Here is a 27830-nt window from a genome sequence, read left to right on the forward strand (position 1 = left end):
ATGGAGAGAGAAGAGGGCGGCTGGGAAGGAACATGGATTGGATGTAGGGGATAGGAGAGCACATGGAGGGTTGGCACAGAGCCATAGTACCTGGTCTTGGAATGCAGTCTGGAAGAGAAGGAGGAGAGAGAACACGGAAGGGGACAGGACACTGGTAGGGACAGGGAGGAAGGAAATGAAGAAGACCTCTGGAGTACAGAGAAGCAGGAATACAGAGGGAACATGGCATAGGAATTTGGGTGGGTGGTTTAAGTTGAGTAGGGTTCCAGAAAATGAAGAGTTTTATGGCATTGGGCGGCTAGCTGGCTACTGCAGTGGAACAAGCTGGCTCTGTGCTCCTGTGAACCAACCCTATTAACAAGGGTGGTTGTTCCTTTGACAGATGTTAAGTGAGTCATGCTGACGCACTGGGGTAAGTGACCTATTACTCCACCATTGTAGACAGTGGGAGTAGCTCGCTAGAGAGTAAGGGGACCTAAGGGGTGGACTGACAGAAGGTGGGCTGAGAAGTCCTGAGGTGGGAACCCAATTTGCAGCCAAGCTCAAGGAGTAGGCCTGAGCTGAACTGTTTATGTTCTAGCGTTAATTTCAAAGTTCACAAAACTAAACCTCAGGAAGTGGGTGAGTTTTGACTCTACAGAATGTATGTGTGGACTGTGTTTTAGAGCAGGTTGGGAAAGGTTCACACTTAATAATATTAAAGCAGAAAAATTTAACTTTGAACGGTGACTTTTTAAAAAAACATATTCTTGACGTATCTAGGGTTATTATTCAATGTCTGTTAAGTTTTGCTGTTTTTAGTGATGTTTCTGATTACTGTTTGCCAGTGATTCACACTCCCCTTCTTTCTAATTCTGGACAAAATGTGTACTTTTGCTCATTTGTTTTTCCATAATTATTGACAATGCAGTCATGTCTCAATAATTAATTTCAAATCACACAATTTCCACAAGCAAACACATTCACAACAAAGAATTCTATTCTGTAAAGGCCAAAATGCAGCAACAGGATAGTATGTTGCATAATGTTGAAAACAATGAATGGATTATATAATACAACGCTACAATTTATACTAGAAAAGTTAGATTTCTAAGAGACCTGATGCCCAGTGGAGTGTAGTTACTAGAAGTAAACATAATGTTGCCTTTTAAAAATGGAAAAACATTAAGAGGGGAAAAATCAGAGATCAGAGGGGAAAAATCAGAGAGGAAAACCAGTTGAATATAAATATGTAGGATGGCATGTAGACTTTCGATTGCTGATAGTTCTATAAATAACAATTGCATGTTGTGGATATATTCACATACCAGTGTATTAAAAAAATGGTTTTTCTTCTTTTTTAGAAAATTCAGTAAAGTCTTGATTTTCAAGCAGATACACTATCATTTTTGACTGTAATCTATTACATGCTATTCAAATTCTATAATGTTATTCTTCTGTTTAAGCAAATAGACATACATGCATTTTATTGAATATACACATAACTAAGGCCTGAATCCTGCGAACACTTATCTATGTGCTTTACTTCACATATGCAAGTAGTCCCATTGAAGTCAATCGGACATCTCATCTGTTTAAAATTAAAGCATATGCGTAAGTGTTTATAGGATCTTGTGCAACTATATGAATTTGGATTCCTGGCATAAAGATGTAGCTGTTACCATGAAGTCAGGAAGGAATTATCCATTTTTTAAAGTTTTTTTAGTTTGGGGGATTTTCTTTGATATTTTAAACTGTTGCCTTCCTTCAGAGGTCACTTATTTTGATAAGGCAGTAATAATTTGAGTACAAATTAACTTGAGAAATTTAATATTAGTTAATCAATATAATGTAATAAATATTGGTTTACTATTTTCAATCAAAATATAGTGTTTATGTATCTTTACATCGCATTTCTTTATTAATAACTGTCAATTATGAATGTTTATTACTTTCACTTATAATTATTTCTCTTTATCATATAACCTTTTCACATTAATTATACTTAAAGTAAGAGATACATTAATGCTCAAAAAAATTGGAAATTAGTACACAAAAATCTTTTTTAGGAAATAAAGTTAAAAGTGTGTCTCAATCTAACACGAAACAATACATTACAATTTCCACAACATAAATTCTTCAACCTAATAAAACCCTCTCAAAAATATAAAAATCTGGAAACTAACAGTTAAGGTTGCAACCACTTCACTCAGGCCATACATTCCTGCTTCACATACTCTCAGCCCCATGGAAGTTGCATCCAAGCCTAGTTTAGTTTCCTTATCATTTGTGAAGTGAAGAATATGTTACTAGGCACTTGTAAAACGCCATTTCCTTATAAAGGGCTATATTTCCAATATAGTGTAACTTTAACATATAGTTTGTGTTTCCTTATTAAAAAACAAAACAAGATAGTACACACATATTGGTTGGTCAACACTATAGGTAAAGGGCTACAAGTACTAAGGTAAATGTAAAACACCATGGGCTAGATGGAACTATACCTTTTTATGCTAGCTGACAAACTATTCTTATGTAGTTTACATATTTCATAATCCCAAAGAGAATCACATTTTCTCTTTTAGTAATAAAATCATCTTAATACTCAGTCAACATAGTGCATTAACAGAAATCTCATGGTGCTCTGAAAGATATTAATGCCCCCTGAACTAAAGAATTTATTTTTTGGAGATATATTTTAATTTCTGTAGAATAATTTGTCTATGTTCTGCACATTAGGCAACATTTGATACACTTGCAACCTTAACTATTTCTTAATTAAGTTTTTTTTTTATTTATTGATATATCCTGACAAGTTGATTGATGGACATCAATTGCAATCCCTCAACACGAGCACCGTGGGCACTATTCTAAGCATTTCCCAATTATGTAACACACTGACATATTGGTCAAGATCAGATGTCACAGGTAAAATACCTTTTTACTCAGTGCTGCTTACTGATTAGGAAAATAATTAGCTTGGTTTATAAAGAAACTCTAATGTGTTTTTTGTAACACTACATTTCAATACATAATTATACACTGCAATTACACTGAAATAGTTACTTCTTCAGGAAAAAAAAACCCCATAAACAAGGTCAAACACTTCTAAAAGGAATATTCCTATAGGTTAACCTTTACATTTGTGGTCAGTAACCTTTTACCTCTTTCCCCTGCCGATCTGCAGGATGGGAGAGGGAAAAAAGAGATGCTTCAGACAAGAATATTGTCTTATTAATTCATAGATGTTATTTTAATTGGTTAGGAGGAGTCATTGTCAAATGTGTTACATATCTGCATGGAATTTATACACAGCCATTGTTCCCAGAACTGCATTCACTCCAACGAAGGGCACACAGGGTTATCAGGCAGAACTGTGTGAGACCAGGAAATAAATCTGCAGGAAGCAACTGAGATACTCAATGTAGCTGTCAGGCAAAGGTTTGCAAAGTGATGAAAGAAAAAACTGCACAACAACAACAACAATTGTTTCTTTAGCAATGGGAATTATATACTGTTAGGGAAATTGGCTGAAAGGTTTTCATTATAGCTGATCATTTGCCATCACAGTTGTATAAATAAAATGCATATGATGATATAATTGATTTCACATTAACAGAGCATTTTTAAAATAGAACATCTATTCAATCTATGTTTTATAATATTACTTGATTAGCCCTTACAATCATGGGATCTTGACGTTTAAAATCACATGGTCATAGAAAGCTCTGTGATGTCACAGATAATCCTCTTAGGTCATCACAAGATCCCACATATTATTATGAAAAAGATGTCAAAGCATGCATTGTCCCTGTCCAAAATCACAAGGGTAGATGGCAACAGATCAGAAATTCCTCACAATTTATTACACTTTAGCATTATTTTAATGATTACCTGCTTTTTGGGCAACGCATTAGTGTTCAGAATGCATAAAAATACTACTGCCATTTGCAATTTTAACCAAGCACTTCTACAGAATGCACATGTATATGCAGTCCAATATTCTTCAGAGGTATTTCCAGTGCAAAAAAGTCATACACTATAGTTTAGTAAAAAGATATTTTATTTTGCTATACATTTGATTTTTTCAAATTTCTTAAAAGTGAATATTTTTTAAAGAAGAGTTTAAAAATATAAAATTATAGTATCCAGAAGACAAGCGACGAATAAAGCAATTTGAACTGATTTTCAGTTATAATTTTATTATAAGTGAATCAAGTGGAAAATGAGCGTTTTAAAATGTGTCTCTCTCGGGTCAACCCCATGCATCTTTTGAAAATTAAAGTTTGTACCTACAGTCTAAGACACTAGCAGCAAGCAGCAGGAGAATGTTTTCTTGTAACTCCTAAACTGAGTTACGCTTAGAACTCCAAAACAACAAGGAGTCTGGTGCTTAGTCTTTAAGGTGCCACCAGACTCCTTGTTGCTTTTGTGGATACAGACTAACATGGCTACCGCCTGATGCTTAGAACTCAGATCACTGAACTTGTTTCAGAACATCCCTTTATAACCTTTATATCAAAAGGGCATTAGATTACCTAATGTTAAAGTGGATTAAAATCCTTGGCCCAGTATACTACCACATAATACTTCATTAATATTTTAGTCTTTTTTTTGAAAAAGGCATGTTTGAGAATATTTTTTTCCTAAATATGGATGTGTAATATAGAAAATACGGCACACGATACAGCCTAGTTTTATTGACAATGCTGGATAAAAGTGTGTGGGAACTATTATTTTTTTTAAATATAAAAACTCGTAAAACAACATTGATTATGACCAACTCAATGATCTCTTTTAAGGTAATGGACAAGTCTGGAAGCAAGATAATTATAGAACAATAATATTTTGTATTTCTTTTTTAATTAAACGGCTGATTAGAAAAATAGAAATGATCACAAAAACTCTCTCTCTGTTTACATTAATGTAGGCCATCCAAATATTAAACTCTAATGCCAGCCTGGCACTTGTTGTGAATGTTAAAGACTATGACAAACTAGAGTCAATAATGCATCCGATTTGAACCACAGGAGGCTGAAAACCTTCTGTGAGCTGCAGTTATGACCTTACAAAACAACCTCTCTTTCCCAAAATTAATAAAAACCTGCAGTGAAGGGAAAATTGAAGCTATGTGGGTTTTTTTTCCTGGCAGTTCTTACCTTTTTGTTGTTCTCTTTAATATCTTGAGGATTCAGGGACTTGTAGTCACTGAGGGGGAAAATGGCACAGTGGGTATGTACAGTATTTGATAAAAGCAGCAGTTTTAAAACAAACTGAATCTAAAAATTTGACATGCAATAATATCCTACAGTAACTAGCAATTTCACAGCAATTCAATCAACAAAACTAATAGCGTGGAAAATTAAATAAATAAATAAATAAACCCCAGCGATTACATGTTTCATTGCCTGAAGCCTTCCATCTAAAAGAGAAGTTAAGGCAGGGACTAGAGGCCGTCCTTGACAACCAAATTTACCATGAGGTAATCCGTTGTCGTCAATGTACAAAGAGCTACAGGCTTATTTGTCTCATCTCATTTCAACACTAACACAATTTTCATAATCATCCTGAAGTCAGTTTTTTATAAAAGATTAAGAAGAAAAATGTATCATATGAAGGAGAGAAAGGATTGTTTTTGAAGGGAAGAACAAGGGAGGTCATAAAGTTTGGCCATTTGTAAATTACTTTTCCAACAAAGACTGGTGCCCTGTAGAAGAAAATTATGAAATACACAAACATTTCAAGACCTAATAGTGAACAGTGGTTTTACTCTTCTGTACATTTAATTGCAGCACATATATAAAATTGAAGTGTGATGGTATAAATGTTATGACTTACATTAAATCTGGCCTAAAGTTGTGTAATATTGCACAGAAAGATAAACCATTTCTCCATGATGTAGTAAAATTGGTGATTTTCACTCCCCTATAGTTTTTTGTAACTTCTTTGCACCATACAAGCAGTGACTGACTAGCATTTGGCTTTCTCCCCAGAACAGGACTTGGTACTGGGCTTGGCTGGAAAAAAAGAAAAGAGAAAAACATAAAAGAATTTAATGGAAGATGAGAATTAACATTAATTGACCTAACTAGATGATCTGCATCCTTTGATGTCAGTTTAGGTCCTTCAAAGCTGTCAGTTTACAATGACTGTAACTTGCAAAAGACACAAATCATCAGTTATTATCTTCAGTCTTAGCCCTTGGCACTTGCCTCTAAAGGATGTAGATATACAAAATTCTAAACTTATATATGAAATCAGGCCAAGAATTGTACCAATGAAAACACCATGTTCAAGTGCTTAAATACTTAAGGCATACTATTGCACAGTCTGTGTTATGTTACGCACCCTTAAAAAGATTTTCCAAAATGCAGTCATGTAAAAGCATCCCCACAAGCCCTTTCACTTTTAATGAAGACAACATTCTGACTGGATCAAAAGCAAAGTATATCAGGGTCAAAGTTTACCACAATTTGTGATCTACTATTGCAGCACAAAGATCAAAGTCCCCGTGTGTGACATACACTTAATACATTAACCTTGTATACAGTCAAGTGTAAAGTTTGCCGCTGTACGTCTCATGTTCAAATATTTTGTTATATAAAATGTAATGACAGCAAGATATTTTAGTGTCATTTATGAAAGATCACAGCAAAATGACTTTATTATAGCAATTTTCATTTGTTCTCCTATTTCCCTCTGTTTATTTGGAAAAAAGATTCAGAATACAAATGCTGAAGCTGGATTAGCTCTGATTTAAGACTAATAAAGTTCCTTTTCCAGAGAAATAGTTACAAGGAAACAACATCTGGGATACAATAGATAATTTTAATTTTGTATTTATGAAAATGTCCTTAAGTTACTTGAATTTAAAAAAGTAATTACTACGTTTAGTTGATGTTTTCAAGAAAAATACAATTCCCCATCAAAAAGACTTCCCAGTTTAAAATGTTCTTGGGTATAATGAAAGGAGTTAACTTCATTTAACAGGCATAAACCCAAAACTCCAGGACCCTACTGAGAAAAACAGTTGAGCACATTTTAAAAAAAATATAGTGTAATTAAAAAATTATACATATACCAAACATGCCATTTGCTCAGCTTAAGGTTCTGGGCCCTCCAAATTAAAGTAAAAAGGGAGCAAGTCTTTCACTATATCACAGCCACTTAAGTTTAACAAGTAAATCCTCTGTCCGTGCTGCCTGTTTGTGAAAGACCAATGATGCCCCCACTTGACTAAAGCATGTCAGTGCTAAACAATTCAAACTGTCAACCTCACACAATCTGATTTATGTTTTTACTAATTGTGGGGAAGGTAATTTACAGTACCTGTAATAGAAATACCATGCAGGTAATTTATCATTTTTATTACTTGTTAGACTAATAAATTGTTATATAAACAAACCTACCTCAGCATCGTATTATTTATATTATTATAGCACACTATAGTTGCACTGCTAATTCAGGGTGCAGAAAATCTACATTTTACTTCAATTTTGTTTTAATGTTCAAACGTATGCGCAGAATAACTGTTCACAAAGGGTTTTTCAATTCAGCTAACAGTTTAAATCGGGGTGAACTAACTGTAGCTCTCCCATTAATGATACGACAAACATTCTCTAGGTTAAATGCACTAACATCCCAACAAATGCTTACAAAATGAGAGAGAAAAAGAGGTAATATCTGACATAATTTCTTAAACTTTGTAAATATGAACACCATGGGCCAGATTCGGATCTGACAGATATCGCTGACTAGAGTCTTCAGTGGAATTACTCCAGGTTCATGCTGATGTAACTGAGATCAGATTCTGGCTTTAGGTCTTTCTCAAATATAGATTATGATGAAGAAAACAAAGTGATAAATTATAGAGTCCCAAGCTTTCGGCATTTGAGTATGAAAAAATGTGTTTAGAGGTCTAAACAGTTATACACTGAAGTAATGTAGATGATAAAATTATGGTAATAACACTGTTATAATGATAAATTGTATTTTAGCGTTTTAAAACTCAGAAATACCTCACCAAACCATACAATATTGACTCACTGTCAAGATATTAGAAACTATTTATTACTGGATTGAACTATAAGGCCTAAATATTACATAGGTAAATTTCACAGGTCTGATGACACTAATATGATTTTAACATTGATAGTGATAGACAGCGTTCTGCACTGTACACTTGTTGCTAAAACTCTCCACACGATAAAATGTTAAATATTCCAGTCAACATCTAGAATCTTTTTGGTCAACATTCAAATGACCTGAAGCAACACTGTCTTTTAAGTGCCTTAATTACAGATATTTAACGTACATTGAACAATTAACTCATTTGATAACTATATTTTATTAAAATAGTTAGAGACGACTACGCCTTTAAATCCATATTCCTGTGGCCAAATCTAACATTTCAGTATATTCTTTACAAATTAATGTACTATTATCAGATTTAAAATTTGAAATATATATTTCACACATTGCTTGGAAAACTTTCATTAAATTGGAATCACGGGGGGGGGGGGGGGGGTTGAACTTAAATTTACATTGTCGTTTCTAAAATGATTTCCCACCCCAGCGTAAGACACTAGCATTGTATGCTGTAATTATATAGATTACCCTGTTTCCAGCAAATAAAGAAGAAATTCTATGCCATATTTTGGAGGAGGGTGAAGTGAATGCTGTGATGTATGTATGTCTCTCACACACAACTCTAATCAGAGCTTTCAGTACTTAGTCTGGAATAAAGGCATCCAAATCAGTACATATTGGGGAAAATATGAACAGTAACAGAGTGAGGAGCATACACTATGAAATTACCTGGGAGTGGGGGGCAAGCTCATTTTAATTATTTAAAACTCTTTTCAACAAACATTTCCTTTCAATAAATAAATGCAATATCAGGAACAGTGGCACATCTCTGGCATGTACTTTGGTCTACAAGATTAACGGGAACACTATTGGTGGAGAAAACGAATACATAATGAGCTTTTTCCTGTTTAACTCTACCCTCCAACATGCACTCACACACAATCAGTTCAAGTTCAAAACTCAAGCTCACTATGCTTATTTTGGAAATACCTGTAAAAAAGCACACACAACCAAAACAGGTTGCTAGAGTTGGTCATAAATCTGCAGCTTGTTGAATCTAGTAAATATTTTGAGCTACAGCAGCAAAATCTTCAGATGTTGCTTTCTTTGATAGAGGACTGAGCAACAGTTTAATATTAAGTGGTATCTTAACATTCCAAGGTATCAGAATAATCATTTTGGCCCAGAACCACAAAGGGACTTGGGCACTGCAGCGCTGAGCATTGCAATGGCTAAGGTTTAGGCACCTTGAAAATCACTAGAATCTACAAACCCATTGTTAGGTATCTCGGATCCCACTACAATGCATGGAGAGGAAACAGACACCTGAGAATGGGATGGCCTAAGATAGTCAATTGGAGATGCTGACAAGAGGTACATGTCTCAAGCCCCGCCCCTCTCCTGGAGCTAGGTGCTTATGTAAGTCCGGGCTGCTCTATTTGCGATCCACAGCTGGGAACCCCGCTCTGGGAGGGGAGGTGCCTTAGGCACCTAATTCATTTCTGGCAAGAGCGGTGGTGGCACACATCTAACTCCACACAAAACAGTCAGTGGAAGGAGGTGGAGGCAGCCCAGTAGCTTGGGTACTTACGCAGAATGTAGGAGACCCTGGTTCGATTCCCCATCTCTGCCTGGTGACAAGAGGAGATTTGAATGTGGGTTCCCCACCTCTCAGGTGTGTGCCCTAACCCACTGGACTGCAGTCATCCTCACTCTTTCTCTGGCCCAATTAATATTTAATAAAAAGTGGAACAGCTTCAACACAAGTGATGGAGGGAGACCCACAGGAGAATATTCCACAGTTCGGTGGTTAGGGGTGTATCCTAACCAATGGGCTAAAGGCTGCAAAGGAAGCCTCTACCTCCTCCCCCAATTTTGTGTGAAATGGAGTGTGCTCACAGAACACAAGATACAAGGCCCTGTAGGCAAGGCAGGCAGGGGAACACCTATCTCCACCTGGTTTGAGGATCATGCTGGGTCTTAGGCATGAGACAGGCATCTCAGCACCCGCCTGAGGCAGCAATGTGCATTCCCCCAGAGGAAGAAACTTAACTACCTAAGGAATTTTTACAGCAAAAATGTAGGTGCCAAGTGAGTTTAGGTACCTACAGAGTCAGGCAGCAGCCAACCGGGGGTACTGTGGATTCCTGTGGCACTTAAATCTGGGACTTAGGCACCTAACTCTGGTATTTAGATGCCTAAGTCCCTTTGTGGATCTTGCCCTTTGCTCTAAGGAATGTGTCATAGAGTGAGCTGGCCCTTTAAGAGGGTTGGGGCTTAGTTACACCTGTGCCAGGCTTAACCTACCTTCCCAGTGAAGGGAGTAAGTCTAGGGGTCATGTGATAGATGGACATGACTCAGAACAAGGCCTACTGGGAGACATAAAGGACAGCCTGATGACAGTGAGGAATACTCCAGTGAGAGCAGAGCTGGAAGTGAGTGTGCTATTAAAGAATGGGAAGAACAGCCAAAAAAGGGCCAGTGAGGAGCCCTAGGCTGAGTAACTCTCCAGAGCTCTTATACAGAAGGCTTCAGAAAGGAGCCTGGAGGGAGCTTCTGTAATCAGGGTGGTGGCCAGGAAACATGAAGGATTTTATACTAGATTGCTCTAACACAGTCAGCTCTCCCCACTTGGAAATTTCCCTGGTGCAGGGATTCCCTAGGATACATATGACTCATGTAACAGCCTCTATGCTCCTGACATGGGGCCGTACCTAGTGTGCATAGAGCTCTGAATATTTGTGGCTGCTTGACAGTCCCTTAGGAATTGTTGCAGCCCTAGCATGTGTTAGAGGTCTCAAGGGGTGCTCTAGCTAACTCCAGGGGCTGAAACAGTTCATAGTCACCCCAGAATCCAAGAGCTGCAAAGATGGAATAAAACCGCTTTTGCATTCTCCATATTCCAGAACCCAGACTGCCTGGGCACCTCCTGAAAAATACAGCTGAGAATCTAGGCCACGAGGATATATTGGCAATTCAGGTCATTTTCTTCACTTTAGTGCTAAGTCACCCAGGAGTGGCCCTAGCAATTTTGCTGGCCAGGGTGGAAAATGTCCCCCCCACCCCTAAATAGTCAGGGGGGTGGGGGATGAGTGGCACAGCAGTTTGGCGTCCCCTGGAAGTTGACAACCAATGTGATTGCCCTGCTCATCCACACCTAAAACCAGCCCTGAAGTCACCAAAATATTACGGTTAGCAAACAAAACACAAAGGCTCTCCTCCTTCCCCTTTTTTGATCAAAGGGTTGGCCAGCTATTAGAGATTCTTACTGTACATAATCTATTTATTGTTACCATTTTCTAAAAATAAATTTTGGGGTTCTTGCTATGTGACAACCCTAATAAAATCTGTCACCTTACATGTCATACAGAAGTAGTCAAAGAGGCCCAGCAAACTCATGAACAAACCATGGTCAAATATTTTACAAAGTATCTTGTAATATCTCTGCTCTCATTTAATTTTCCGTACTCGGGACAGGGAGAAACATGTCCGATCTCCTGCCCTTAAACAGATTATAGGGATTTACACAACTCAGCTGCTTCATAAGACTACTTTTACTTCCCACATGTGATTAATAGTAAATATAAAAGTAACTTCCAGATTTCTCCAGCATCAGACATTTAAACCTTACACCTCCTGCTCCCTGTTCTTCTGACTGTTATGTGCCTACAGCTATTATGGATATGAAACAAAATATATACTTTATCTTAAAAGGCTTAGTCATAAGCTTTTAATTGTTTTTCAAAAGAAGTGGTATTAAATAGATTTAATTTTATCACAACCAAACTATACAATGTTCAATCATAACCTTAATATTCAGACATCTGCCCAATTTAACATGAGGCTGTGATGTTTGAAGCTGGAGAGATTTGGAAGGTGAGCAGGGGGGTGGAATCCTTAGGCCATGCCTAATGTTGCCTGTCAGTCACGTAAGTGAAATAATTTTCATTCTTATGGATTTTCAGTTGCCAACTAAATGTTTTTGGGGTCAGGAGGTTGGAGAGTGCTTTTTCAAAGCAAGCCTGGGAAAATACAATGAAAGCAGAAATAGTACGGTATATGTGAAGCGTCTGGGATATGATATAAACAACTCTTTGTATCTAGCACAAACAGCACATCCCCTCAATCGAGGAGAGGGGGGAAAAAGGAATCACATATGGCTGAGGATTCTACTCTCTTCCTTTGTGGTCTTCAAAATGATATTGATCTGCAGGAGGGGCAGAAGGCATTGGTTTACAGTACTGTACAGATTAGTGACATGCAGGGAAAATGGGATAGACAGTTAAGAAGGAATTTATTGCAAGGTATATATCCCACCCTAATTTGGCCCTGATTAAGTTGTTGTTGGGTTTTGTGTGCTTCCAGTGAGCCTTCACTCTTGCTGGGATCTAGAGACAATGTACTTCTTCAAGACATAATGTGTGTGCTGCTCAGAGTTTAAACTATAGGCTTTATACCCACAAGACAATCCTCAATGATGACGCATGACATCAAGTAGAGTATATGACAAAACTAAGCAACTGTTGTAACATTCTTTAGCCAAGCCCCTTACTGGTTGTTACTCTCTTTTGCAGAGTCACATCTAAATATTATGTACTGGGAGCTCTATACAGATGGATGCTGTGCAAATAACAGTAATCTCAGGGCACAGGTGCTGGGAATCTTAAACATACTTTAGCATCTGAATTTACAGTGGAAAAGGAGTGGTGCCACACATTCATGAAGGCCTGACATCCTGGGTTGAGGCGTTGTTAGAACACCACTAGCTAGTCCCGGAGTGGGTCTTGCCAGCAGTCCCCACATTGGCTGATCAGTGCATGTGGTTCCAGGTGAAGTTTGGTGAGGCTTCATGCTTAGGTTAGGGGTGGTTAATTTGGTTCAATACATCATGAATAAAACCAGAGTCCAATCTGATCTGGATGCATTGCTATGCATCCATCTTTATTTTTAGCCAGGCACATGGAAATTTTGCTTTGTCAGATGCATGACATGCATCCTCCCACTACACCTTTTAAAATAGCTGGCTCTTTAAAAAGTTGTGACATACGGTACTTACAGAGGTGGGGCTTGGGAGGGATTACATTTTACTGCATAAGGTGCAATTTGTCTTCAGAGGTTGGAATTATAGAAGGGTTAAAGGCCAGGACACTGATTCTGTGTATTAAAACAAAAAGAGCTTCATATTTTACAGATGAAGGACCAAACTCACTAGCTCTGGTACAGGGAAAAGGAGCTTAAACACTGCACCCTGCAGGATTTGCTCCAAGAGAGGGCAAGTACTGTTACTGCCTCACTTCATGGTATTTGACTGAGGACAGCTTTATTTTAGGGCTGGAGCTACACTCCTGTTGGAAGACACTGCTAAGGAAATGCTTTGAATTAGGGAATCCCTGCCCGCTGTGCCTATGTCCCATCCTTCCAGCATTTCCCACTTTCCCCACCTCCCTACTGATGTTGTAGCCACTTTGCTCTACTTCAACACCTTCCACTAGCACTCTCTGCTAGGATTTATGCAGGCCTACTCCGGTGTAGATCCCAGTGAATTGAGACCTTTGTTTTCCCCCTCTTCCATCTGCAATATTTCTTCCTTTACAACTATCTCCATATATCATTACCTGTTCATCTTAGTTTCCCTCATTCAACTGAGAGGTAAGGATTTTGTGTTTGCACTGCTTATCACCATTAGGTTTAATTAGCACCACTCAACCCATCTGAAGATTTAGACAAACTATAACAAGGAATCCTAGCACAATGGGCTCCTGGTCCATGACTGACACTCCTAAGTGGTACGATAATACAAACAATAATAATAATGAAGTGACTGTCTGGCTACTGGACAGAAGGAATTTTTTTTCATTATAACAATGACGTCTAAGATCCACGTACCAGCTTCAACCTGCCATTGTCGAGGCTTTTGAAAAGCCTCATGTTATGGCGCCTACAAGCTGCAACATTCCTAACATAGCTCTGGGGGGACTTTTGCAGCCATTGCACCCCCAGCTTGACAGACCTGAATGATGATTTTAGAAGACCAATGTGGATGAGCAAGTCAGGGAATTTAAGCACAAACTGGAGAAGATACAGGCAGGAGCAACGTACTAGAAAATGGCAGGTTTTGTTTTGCTAAAGAAAAGTGCACCTCGACATGACTGGAACTTGAGTGTTTTGGTCAACTTTCCCCAGCCATCTGGGGTCCGCCCTACATTATAGACTTGCCTCTCTGGAGCAGGGCCACCTGAGTACCAAACAATCCCTACGGTGAATACACTAAGTTGGCACCACTTTTGTAAGAGGTGCCAGATTTCCATGTTTATACTACTTCCTCCCAGGAATGCTTCCCTTGCTTTCTTCTAAGTTTTGGGCAGGGTTTTTGATGTAACTTCCTGAGGTTTTTTTTTTTAAAGTAAAAATATGTGCAACTATCATAACCTATCCTTCCCTACTGCATGACCAGACTTTGAATCCTAAACATTCATTATTGAAGGACAAATGACTATCACCTAAAATACAGGAATAACTGTATTAGCTGAGAGCAGAAGAAGGTTATGTCCATAAACCACTAGAGGTGGGTTATCCACACACAAGTAGAACCAGTTTACAGACAGCATAGCTAACGATAAAGAGATGGCAAGCTTCTTCTAAGAGGCAGTGTGGCTAAGTGGATAGACTATGGTTCTACCACCTTAGATAACCAGGTTCTATGAACCTAGCTTGTGTAACCTCTTGCAGTTGTGAATCATTGCTTAAAAATAAGGTTGGAAAATGTATATAATTATTAACCAGTCAGTGGAAGTGAGTTTTAAACTCATGCTTCTTCTGGTTCCTAGTTATTTATAATTTGTAATATGGCAGCCCCTGTAGGGACTGTCAAGGACTGGGGGCCTCATTGTCCTGCTCTCAGCAGATGGGAGAGCTTGTTCCCCATATGGTGCCTCCAGAGGGGAAAAATGGGCTCCTGTAGCCATAGCTTGAGAACTGGGGATGAGGAGAAGCCTGGCCCAACCCACCACTACAGCTGGTCCAGCAGGTTCCCCAGTGCATTGTATGCTGCTGCAGAAATCACTGTATGTGCAGAATTTTTGGCCTTCTGCCAGGGTGAGAATGTTCACGGTTTCTGGCATGTTACCAAAATTAAGCAACACAAGCCACAGATCTAGATGGGAACTGGCAATTTTCAAAGACTTATAGTTCTGTTAAATCCAAACTAAACTAGCAAAATACACCTCTCTGGCCCCAAGGTGTACTACTCACACCTTTCAGAGGCCTGCTGCAAACAATGGAGGTGTCAGAGCTCCTCAAAAAAGATCACAAGATTCTTTATAATGGAAAGTGTTAAGCAAACTAAAACACAAACTCCTCCTACAAGTAGTGACTTCTCATGGCACTAACTGAAGCTCCTAAGAAGCTTCTACTTTTCTGTTATACTCATCCCACATAATTTCCAACAGACATTTATTTTTCATTTTATCAGAGAGTCCTAACATGCTGTATCACATACATTCCATTGTTCTGGAGAGTTCTGATATTATTCCTGTTTTGGACCGCTGCTATTTCATTCATGTTAATTCATATCATAGACATTACTTTCCTAGATTAATTATTTAAGTTTACAGATATTTTAGTCTTTGAAAAACTTTGCTTTTAAATATGCTGGATTTGCATAGGCATAACACCACCAAGTTGAATAATCTTCATGCTGAGGGGCAAGTAAGGGATATCTTTAGGGGTGGCCCTAGTTATCTAGGAAACAGATCCAACCCCTTAGTGGAAGGTCATAAAATGGGAATGGTTTCCACAATCTTGCAGAAGGCGCAATAATCCCTGTGACCTAAGACAAAATATTGTTGTCCTAGAAAGTGTGTGTTAGGATGGATATATATGAATGAGAGTTTAATTGAACTGGGCTGGTTTTAGACTTGCAAACCAGATATTCACTTACTTATTTGAAACTCGTGTATCAGCAGCACATTCCATGTGAACAATATATTCCACAACAATGCTGTGACAAACAATACACATGAACTGCCTCAGATATATTGCTGAAGTTGATTGGTCTACATAGGACTTTTTAGAAAGTGTTTTTATTAACACCAGGAACTAAATGTAAAATACATGTAGGGACACTGGGTACATTTGTGATGTTCCCAGGAAGCCATTGGCCAAGGTCCCTTGAGGCTGGACGAGCTGCGTTTGGTACAGAGCTAGAGTGAGGGGAGTAAAGGTAGTTTTCAGCAACTTTTACATTCCCCCGATTCTGGGGTCAGCCTGGTCCACAGAGTAAGTTACAGAAGCATGAGGGCTGCTCTGAGAATTCAGGGATCTTCTAGACACACCACCTTACCTCTACCCATGTCTTCTAAACTGTAGGCCTGCAGCAGCTAGGGATGTAAGAACAACTATGGAAAAATCTGTGCTACTTGGATAGCCTTAGATCCGGGGTGGGCAAACTTTTTGGCCTGAGGGACACATTGGGTTTCCAAAATTGTATGGAGGGCCGGTTAGGGGAGGCTGTGTCTCCCCAAACAGCCAGGTGTAGCGTGCCCCGGCCCCAGCCTCCTATCTGCGCCCCCCACCCCCGGTTTCTCGCTCCCTGATGGCTCCCCTGGGACTCCTGCCCCATCCATCACCCCCGGCTCCCTTTCCCAACTGCCCTCCACCGCCCCATCTGACCCCCCCCATTCCTGACTGCCCCTCCAGCTCCCTGCCCCATCCAACCCCCCTGTTCCCTGCCTTCTATCCACACCTCCGACCCCTGACCACATTCCCGAACTCCCCTGCCCTCTATCCAACACCCCTTGCTCCCTGCCCCCTTACTGCGCTGCCTGGAGCACCGGTGGCTGGCAGCACTACAGCCATGCTGCCCAGAGCACTGGGTCAGGCCGCGGCTCTGCAACTGTGCTGCCCAGCCACCCAGAGCGGTGCAGCGAGGCTGTGGGGGAGGGGGGACAGCAGGGGAGGGGCCAGGGACTAGCCTCCCGGGCCAGGAGCTCAGGGGCTGGGCAGGAGGGTCCCATGGGCCGGCTGTGGCCTGTGGGCCATAGTTTGCCCACCTCTGCCTTAAATAGAGGGAAACCTCAGACAGTCATTTATGCCAGCTTCCTGGATACTTTGTGCCACTGGCAGGGAGAAGTGGATCCATAAACTATATATGTTAAACTTATAACATCAGGCAACAAGATATGGGAAATGGAAGGAAATATACTGATCTATTTTATTTCTTGATCATACATGCTGATTATGTGTGAGAAGCCTCTAGTTTCAGGCAAAGATTTTCTCTTACACATATTGCTTAATGTAGGTCACTAAGCAGGTCTATGCCTGGCAAAATATTATGTAAGTAGAGATGCATACATTGGCATTGTTACAAGTTAAACAAAGACCATATTTGCCAGTAGCACTAATTTGGAAAACTTGTCCAGTGGAGATTAGGGTGTAAATTGTGTCATCTTTCAAAGCATAGAGATATGTCTGTCTGTCTGAGGGCAAGTCTACACTACAGCATTACATCGGCACAGCTGTGCCACTCTAGAGCATCTGGTGAAGGTGCGCCATGCCGATGGGAGAGCGCTCTCCTGTCAGATAATTACTCCACCTCAGCAAGAAGTGTAAGCTATGTCGTTGGAAGAGTGTCACCCGCAGACAGAGTGCCAGTGTAGACAGAGAGAAATGTACATCTCTCGGGGAGGAGAAGGGGACTTTTTCACACTCCTGAGCGACATAAGTTAGATCGACCTAACTAGTAGCATAGACCTGCCCTCAGGTATTATACTGCCTCCATTACCATAGTATCGGAACACCTCACAATCTTTAATGTATTGATCAAGGTAAGTGAAGTAGGGAAGTACTATTGGTTCCACATCTGTAAAATGGTGATAACGTACAAAAGGTCAGATTTTCAAAGGCAATTTAATGAAGGTGCCTATTGGGATTTTCAAAAGTGCCTCGCTGCCTATCATCCATTGATTTCAATAGATTGTAATGGTGAACAGGGATCATGAGTGTTCCTGAGACATGATATTTTTGAAACTTGGAAATGTGTGTGTATTTTGTTTTATTTTACATCACATCTTCTGAATGTTCCTTGGTATTTTAACACACTGCCTAATATAATTTTAAAGAAGCTCAGAAGAGATGGATGTAAAACTTTACACTGAGCTTCAGAACCCAAGTACCTCACTCAGGGCCTGACCCTGAGAGGTTCTGAGCGCCCAGAATTCTGACTTAAACGGGAGTCATAAATGCTCGTTGCTTCTCAAGAGCAGACTGCCACACAGGAAGGCTCCCTCCCCACCCAACATATGTTCTTTATTAGTCATGAGGAAGTTTCAAAATCTAGGTGAGATAAGGAAACTTTCAGTAATGAGATCCTGAGCCTTTCACCTCTAGGTCACAAGTTCAACTCAAGCTCAGGTCAGTCACCAAAAGTTACCATCTGATGGTTGTCTGGTGAATTTGGTGGCTTTAGTTCAGTTCCTAGTGGGAGAGTGTTCACTTCATAAAAAACACTGATAGCTGCATCAGCTGGCACTGAGAGTCACTGCAGAGATGAGGAGGACAGAATGAGCTTGAAGACTGAATTATCCTGTCACTGATAAGTCCTTCTAAAGGACTTCTTCTAAAGAAGGGCTGGGGCAGTGCTACGCTGCCTGTGAGATACCCATTGCGGGAATAATCAAGTACTTCATTCATTAGCACCTTTCATTAGCAATAAATTCATACCAAAAATTACAACCAAAAAACCAAAACCAAAACAAAAATCAGAGAGCATTTAAATATGATAGAGACAGATTCTGCCATCCTTAATCTTGTTGAGATGTCCCACTGGGCTGAATGCAGCTAATCAAGGAATAAGATATTACTCAACATGGACAATGGTGACAGAATCTGGCCCATAATTTGGGGTTAATACATATGTGCTTTGCATATTTTGCTTTGATTATAATTTTTTAAAATTCATAATTAAAGGTAAAATTAACTTCAATTAAAAATTTCACTCAGATCTTAATTTTCAAGGATGACTCAACTAACAGCTGTGTGGTTAGCAAAGAGATCAAAAAAAGAATACATGTTCCTCACTCCAAGGAGTCAATGTGCCCTACTTTAAAAGGCCTGACATTTTTGTCCAGGATTTGCCATAACACCCAAATTCGCTTATGGCCAGGAACAGTGAAACTAAAAAAACCAGAACTAACAAGGTTAAATAAAAATGTTGTTTTTTGTTTTAAAAACATATATTTGCCAGTTTTCAAATCACAGTACTTACATCTGCTTGAAAAAATACATACTTAATTGTCATGCTACAAGTTAAATTTGGTGTGGTTATGCTTTAGCACTCAACATGTAAAAGCATGTAAATGAAAAGTTGGCTGTAAAGGAATGGCAAGTATCACTTAAGAAATCAAAATCTTCTTAGGAAAAAACAGGAATTCACTCTTGAGCAAAAGTCACAGAAAAGTTGCAGTAATTGTAAGGTGCTTGCAATTAAGACTTTACACGGCATGATTATTTTGAAAGTTCTTATTTAAGCAGATCTTGGTAAAAAACCTAATCAAACTGCCATACTTCATTCCCATGTGTTAGCTTGCTAACAACACTGCAAGAGTTGGAAACTGTCAAAATATTTTATAGCTCAATTATAATTGCCATCCAAGTCTAAACATGCAGTAAGTGGGCGTTAGCCATATCTTAGGGGTTGTGAAGGCAATACCCAACAGTGACTTTTCTGTGTTTCAGTTTACATGTGTAAAACTCCTGAATAACCCCAAGGGTTTACGTTACAAGATTTTGAATGAAATACATATAAGTACATCAACTACAGAGATACAGTATGGTAATTATTTCAACATTTTCAATATGATTGGTGCTTTCCTAACTACAGACCTTGATTGGAAGACTTTTTATCCAGTTTAAATTTCCCCAACGAAAAATATAGTAACAGATGAATACAAAATGAACTCTATGACTAAAAATAAATAAATCAATAAACAGTGGAAGTTTTGTTCAAACACAAGATGTACTGAAACATGGTTTTGATTTTAAGAGATTTTGCAGTAGGATAGAAATACAGATTTTTCTGCCTTTAGCTAATAAAAATTGCAAACAGCCAAAAAAATAAGATTACAAATGCCACTACCATACAGGGACACTAGCAAGTTTTTTTTAAGTGTTTTTAGTATGCATAATTATTGCTCAGCAGAGCATTCTATATGGATGATACAATGTGCTAGGTTCTCTTTTATAGACAATGCTCCATGGAAATTTGTCTTTCTAGCACAGGTATTTCTAATGCCCATATCATTCTGGTATCAAAGTGCTGGTTTTATGGTACATGGTTCATTGCGCCCTTCAAAACTATTAATATCTATCAAATCAGTATGTATTAAAGACCCCTAACACTCCACTCTCAAAACTGACTACCTTACTGACTCCCTATCATTTTACTACTCCCTGGATTAAGATCCTTAAAAGACATTCATGAAAACCCTAATTGACAGGATACAACTGCAAGGAAGTACTACATTCTGATAGTGTCATGTCCACTAAATTGAGATTCTTGGCTATAATGTAAATTAACCACTCTTAAAAGAAAGGCTATAACATGCAAAAAGGTACGTGGTCTTGAGGACAGTGCAACACACAATACAGAGGATCTGAGTTCAGGACTCCAGATAATTCTCTTGCTCCAACAACACCATGGGCAGAAAGAACTGTAGAGGTAGCTTACTGTGCCCCAGGGGAGACGGGAGCAGTTTGCATCATGATCTGGCAATTCCTTAGACCAACTATAGAGACATATGGGTGGCTCTGGAGGACAGTATGTCCAGCCCTTCTTGGCCAGAAGGCAGCCTATTTGGTGTGGGGGTAAGGTAGATAAGAAGAGGGGTGGGGAATATCAGACTGCTCCCTGAAGAGCCACAGGGGGAAAAAATTGACTAAAATCAACAAACAAAAGCAAGAAATTCAGAGTTAAGCCTTTCACGTCACCTTTAACAAGTCGTATCATGCCTGCGTATTGCAGCACATACAGCACTTATCGCTCACGAATTTTGGACCCCTGCAATATCTTTAACTGCATGCACTCAACAGGATGAGTGGAAGACAGACTCTAGACGTTGTTTAACAGTTTGTGTGCACGTGCGCATCTTAATACATTTGTAGCAGCACATCTAATTTCCACAGAAGGGGATGAAATTACTAAGATGACCTCTTAAATGGGGAAAAAAGAAGGACGAATAAAGGGTTATAAGGGCCTTTGAGAACATATCTCTAGTTATTCGACATCTATTGTAGGCAGGAAAACCATCGTTGATACAGGACAAGAAACAGATCTTATGCTTGAAAAAATTTGCTTCTGACGTTTCATTGGGTACAATTCTTGTATGAAAAAATAATAGATTATTTTAAATTACCTGTAGGTTCCAAAGATTGTTATTCCACAGTATACTATGAAAGCTTGACACAGGATGCTACTGAGACACTGACTGAATACACCTATCTTTTGCACCTCAATAGTGGAAGAGTTTTAAGGAAGAGTTTACCTACAGTTGCAAGAAAGTGTAAAGACTACTTAAATAAAAACTCTCATGAGCAGAAAGATGGTTTGACAAAATATACAGTGTGCTTGTTGGTTTCAGTCAATGGCTTGGTTTCTCAATGACATATTGGTTGTTTTCTAATGCATATAAACATTAAAAGAACTTTTGCAACACTTGTCAGTTAATTTCTAGTCTGACAGCACACACTCTGTTATTAACTTTTATAGCTATTTTGCTATAACTTTACAGTGCCCAAAGCCTGAAGGCCTGTAAGTGCCTTGGCAAAGGCAAAAAAAGAACTCGCAAAAGGGCAATATTCCAAATAAACCATATATCTATGCAGAGACAATAACCTCTCCCTTCCATATTCTGGTCCATTTTTAAATGCCCTACAAACAGGTACACACTGATGCTGAAAATGCAGCAATATGCTGCATCTACATTTTGTTTGGTTAAAACTGGCTATTGTCCCACGAAGAGCCTACTGTACGTAGATTATTCTTGCCAGAAGCAGGAACAATTTGTGCAGGGATCCAAGGATGCAGACTATGTAATGCCTGTTCAGAAGACACATGCCCAGATTTATGTACCACGTCTCCAAATCCTTGGTTCTTCTCAGCACCCTTCCCACTGCTCTGGACATGGAGGGAATGTGGAGAGGCCTTTCCATGAGTTTTGAGCCCAGAGTACGGTGAAAAGCTTCCACCCCATACATCTCTTCTGTCCACTGATTTTCTGATCTATGCAAAGGCACACATGGCAGCAAGAATTTGGCCCAATATTTATTTATTTGATTTGTCTGGTGCTTATCCACAGCACAAGGCACATCCCAGCATTTAGAGGGAAATAATTTTAAAGTCAGAAATTTACCAATACAAAATTTTCATTCAATGTTATTAATATCCTGAACATATCACAAGACATCTCCACTTATGAACCCCAAAATTCTTAAATGCTTATGAGAAAAGATGGGCTTTGAAATATGTTCACGAATTTAATCATTCTAGCTCCTCGCAGCCTAAGGATGGAAGTGAATTCTAGAGTCTCAGAACCCTCCTGAGAATATCCTGCTCTCATTTATACCTAGTTATTCATTTGAAGAAGAATATCCTGAAGAATATCCTCCCTCTAATTCATACCTAGTTATTCATTTGAAAACATTGTAAATCATGTTACTATATCTAAACAAGTACGGCACACAGATATTTGAGCAAGGACATCCTGCTAAAGTAAAACCAAACAAACTAATTTTGCTAAAAGCTTGACATTCTTGCTAGAAAAGAATGTAAATATGCTTAAACTGCATTTAAAGTGAAACAAATGTCTGTTCCTTGGAAGCAGTATTTTCTTGTGGGTTTTATTACAACCATGGTAATATTTGATTATTTTAATTGTGTAGAAAGGGTTATGGCTTCAGTTAAAATGATTGGAGCGTTAAAACAATATTTGGTTTGCTGTAGAAAAGCGTGTTGATTGGGTTTTGGTCTACACACCTGTGTCTCAGAGCAAAAGATAATCTCAGACTGTTACCAAGTCTTTTTGCTCAGTCACTGATAAAAATCACCACACGCTATGCTGTTAGTACTAAGTGCCATTTGAGTACTTTAAAATGCACCAATTCCTCCTCACTGACCTACAGTGAGGAGGAGGGGAGAGGGAGCTAATAAAGAAAAGCTTCTGTTCACTTTTATCTATCTTCTCAGAGATCTGAAAACACGTTGGCAATTTTTTCCACAAGTGCCCATATTTTAATTAATATTCCTGAGTAAATATGCAGAACTTAATTACTCTAGGAGAGAAAGTACTTTAATTCATTGTAAACTGCTGATTCACCTAATTACTATTAGACTATCCAAACTGTTGGGGTTTTTTCGGCTTGTATCCACATAATCAAGGAGCATACATACAATAAAAACACGTTTCACTTATAATAAAAAATTACCCTCATAATACTTCAGAAGAGAAAAACACAAGGAAACTAATAGAAAAAATGAAAGGAGATTTATTATAAATATGAGGCTATATTTAAAAAACACTTCCAGAGGAAAATGTTTTTAGGTATTGTTTAAAGATGAGAAGGGACAGAGTGAGATGGATGTCAAGGGTCTCTAATTACACTAAAAGCAGAAGACTGAGTGCTTCGGGGAAGGTTATCCTAGCACAGTGTCTAGAATACTATACAATGCACCCCCACAGCCTCAGAGGCAGGTGGGCTTTGGCTGGACTGAGCAGGTAAGAGAGCTATGGCTCCTTTAAGGGGTTCCCTCTCCTCATGGAAGCTCAGCTCCCAGTTTGTGAAGCTGGGAAGAGGGAACAGGCATCATCCTAACTGCCTGGCTGGTCAGTGGGGGCAGAAGCTCACTGGCTCTCATGCACCCAAGCCTCTTTCTCCCTGGCCGCGGTGCCGTACATTGCTAGACCAACCGGTCCCATCCTTCTACCCCAGGAATTAGCGTAAAACGGGGTTTGGGGCCTGCTGTGGGCATTGTGCTAGGTGCCTTTTTGGGACTGCAAAGACATTTTCCCCTCACTGCTAGACTGGCCAGAGCAGGGTGGATTTTTCTGCCTTCCCTACAGGAGCCCAGGGAGCCAGTGGGTAGATTAGCAGGTAAGGTTCAACTTGTTACAACTTGGCAGGTGTTCAGTGCAGGTACGAAACCAGAATTGAAAGAGGATTTACAGGAAGACTTCCTCTAAAGAAGCTGGGAAATGGGGTTGTGGCACTTAGTATCTGGTAGAGCGACGGGCTAGGACCAGCTATGGAAGTGGGGGCTGATGGTGGTCCGCCAAGTGATGGAACAGACTATGCACTGCATGAGTTGTTGCTGGAGAGCTCCCAGACAAGTTTTGTTAATAAAATAGTAGCTTAATTCAACCCACACTCCTTGCATCTTGTCTTTCTTCCTGTGTGTTCACACAATGGATGGATGATAAACATACTCACCTCCAACTGAAGTCCAGCATCTTGCAGAACTGGGCTCTACATGCTTATTTATGAACGATTAATGTAGAACACCAATGAATATGTGTGTTCTATTTAATATTCTGACATTACTTGCATTTTATTTTACGTGGTGGCATCTAACTGCAGAATATTGTACCATGTCTGGGATTCAAGTCAACAGCTAATTTCCATTTCTGCAGTGACTTGCCTATACTGCACACCTGATTAAATGATACTGCAACACTGATTTTATGATTTAAACCATTAAATCACTGAGGTCAACAGGACCATTAAAGCTAAGCATGTGAATAAATGTCTGCAGGATCAGGGCCATACCTCCCTACTAGGATTTTTCTATGCTGTAGCTGCTGCAGAGATGTCATGTGATAATGAATGGAGGGGAGCTGGTCTTCACAACCATGGGGTGATGTGGACCATGAGACCGTTTTACTATTAAGATATGGTCTACACTATGAAAAAAATTGAAAACCCTGGTCTACTGTACAAACATGATACTCATACATTTTTATAGTCAGAATGAGACATCAATTTCTCATTTATTTTAGATGTCAGATTGTACAACTGGTCTCAAATTATTAGCAGGAAGTTTGTCTTTAAAATGATTCTTTTAATCAAAAATACAATGGCTAAATACGATTTAATTATCAGTACACAATTGGTATAGTTTTTTCCTTTTGTTAATATTTTCAGCACCTTTCACTTTTTTTCCTAAATAAATGCTACCATTTGTTTTGAGAATGGTTTCCTTATCTCATTTTCTTTTTAAATTGCAAACATTCAGAGAAGCTTTGTTTTATGTTTTAACACATTTTAAAACTGTTGTATTCATTAACCCATTTATATAACGTAAGCCAGTTTACCTATAAAACTTGTCATGTTACCTTTTTTGTTTATACCTAGTAGAAGTTAGTCTGATTTCAGATATTATGATGTTCATTTAGGTCCTGGTCTCACATCCATTGTAATCATTGGAAGGACTGTATTTGACTTCAATGGGCTTTGGATCAGACTCTTAACTTTCAGGGTGGGCTCTTACCACATTCATTCAATGAAGTTTATTAACTTTTTTTTATACCAGTAATAACATGTTTGCTTTAATTGTTTTGAATTGTCCTATGAATACCCCAGATATCTTCGCTAAAGACCCTTCTACTTACTCAGCTGAAGGACACAATCTTGCATGCTTTTTAAAGATGATTTATCCAAATTACACATTAGCTATTTTAAAAATGTGTGTTTTATTCATCACTACAGACTATGATGGATCATTTAGGGGATTAACACAATTATCTACTGAAGTGAAATGCTGCTCTTTTCAGAAAAAAAAGTAGCTCTAACAGCATTAATTAATGGTTATGCTCAGAATGAATTAAAAACAACCACCAAATGCACGCATTTATAACCTATGAAAATAATTTACTAAACATATGAATCAAAAATATTGTGCAATTTCCCTTTTTATATGGATTAAAATGAATTTAGATCATCAAACATGCGGGTGCCCACAGTACATGACTGGTTACAAATCTTAGATAAGAAACAGGAATGGATTAATCAAGTCGCACTGTATATAAATAAAATGATTACTCAGTACTGTCTATCACAACTTTTCAAAGTGCTTACATTGGCTCAGTTTTTGGGATACAGCTATATGTTTTGTATTGTAGAAATCAAACTGTATTATATAAATAAGCAGGATTTGGAGAAATAACTTCAAATCCAGGAAAAATGCCATTATTCCTATGTCCTGTCCTTCGCTTAATATTTAGCCATACAGATTAAAAAAAAAAAAAAAACTATTGAAGAAAAAATGTAGATCTAATACCTGCTGTACACAAAGACAGACATAAGTAATTTCTTTTCCAGACACAGAGTGCATATACATAGCTTCTGAAAGGGTAGAATAATAATAAAAAGGATGCAGTGGATCAAAAACTATAGGCTGTCTGATTCCAATAAAATCTGGAGTCACTCTGGCAATTGAGATTGTTTTTCATCTATTTTCTTTTCTCTTCTGCAATTATTTTTTTAAAAAATTGTTGTCTCCCCCACCTTTTTGTCACCACAGACACTCCTTTTAGGCAACTGTGCATCAACAATCCTCCCACGTTCAAAGTCGGCTACATCTGTTGCTCTTTCCCATTGTTGAAAATTCCTGCCTTAATCCTATTTGACTTTATTCATGCAAAGGTCATCCTGAATTCAACAAATGGAGAAGCGATAGCAAGCACACTGTTGAACACGGCTAAAAAATACTGTTGTAGAACATGCAGCTAGTGTGCCGGCACTATCTCAGAAGTACTTGGTTTATTATGCATGCTTCCAGCCCTCAGAGCTGTGTTGCTATATGAATTAGTAACATATTTCCTCTAGCATCTCAGTAATAGAACAATTTCTGACTGCTTTGATTCCTGGTATTTATAAAATAGGCTTGGACTTAACTCAGGCTTGCTGGTGGATGGGCTCCCCCTCCCCCCCATGAAATATTTAAACTATTTCATCTCCACTGGAGTTTAGCTTCTGACAGGTATGACTCCCTGGGTTCTCCCTCCCCACCCCTAAAGCTTAGCAGACCTCACACCTCCAGCATACACTATTAACCAATCTTGCTTAAAAAAAACAATAGACGTTAGTTTTAAACAAGTTGAGCAAACTTCACTGTACCACGTCACTTACAAAGAAGGTTGGGAACTCCTGCTCTGATGGACTGCCTAATGCAGGGTTTTTTTACACTCACTCTTTTCCTTAAATAAACATGCACTAGCTCATAACTGAGATTTACTGTCATGGATAACTAGCTGACAACCAATGAAACATTAATAGGAACATTAAATTAATAACCAAAACAAAGTTAACTATCAGATTGATTTATGAAGTTAGAATAACTTTTTTTAATACGTCCATAACTCATCATGACAGAAGCGAGAGAGCATTATTCACACACGCTTATTTCCAAGTCTAAAGGTGCCTGCCAACCAAGATGAACCAAGCCCAACTTTCAGGCAATTGAAGAAAACAGACTATTGTTACACTAGTTTCTTACTAAGAGAAAGATTTTCTATTAAGTGTTTTGCTGTTGGCTTAGAAAAGCTTGAATATTTTGCAGAAATTTAACAAGCTAAAAAGAACCCACAACAAAACCTGTTAATATCCAAAAGGTAAACGTTTTGAGAAGATTAGCACATTCAAATTCATTTAAGTGCGCATTAGCTATAAAAGAATACCGGAGACTTTAAAATTTAACAATCGGTAGGTTTATTTG

General features: G+C 38.7%; 1 protein-coding gene across 4 annotated transcripts in view; it reads right to left on the minus strand.

Moving 5' to 3' along the window:
• The window catches only part of EHBP1 (EH domain binding protein 1), a 320086-nt gene that overhangs the window by 96741 nt on the left and 195515 nt on the right, over positions 1 to 27830 (minus strand). For all 4 annotated transcript variants that reach the window (XM_077814056.1, XM_077814055.1, XM_077814053.1 and 1 more), the window contains 2 exons: positions 5818 to 5996; positions 5139 to 5187 (listed from right to left, as the gene is read on the minus strand). In XM_077814056.1, the coding sequence (XP_077670182.1) occupies positions 5139 to 5187; positions 5818 to 5996 (228 nt within the window). The remainder of the gene's footprint in view (positions 1 to 5138; positions 5188 to 5817; positions 5997 to 27830) is intronic.

The sequence above is a fragment of the Eretmochelys imbricata genome, chromosome 3 (assembly GCF_965152235.1).
Source record: "Eretmochelys imbricata isolate rEreImb1 chromosome 3, rEreImb1.hap1, whole genome shotgun sequence".
Lineage (NCBI taxonomy): Eukaryota > Metazoa > Chordata > Testudines > Cheloniidae > Eretmochelys > Eretmochelys imbricata.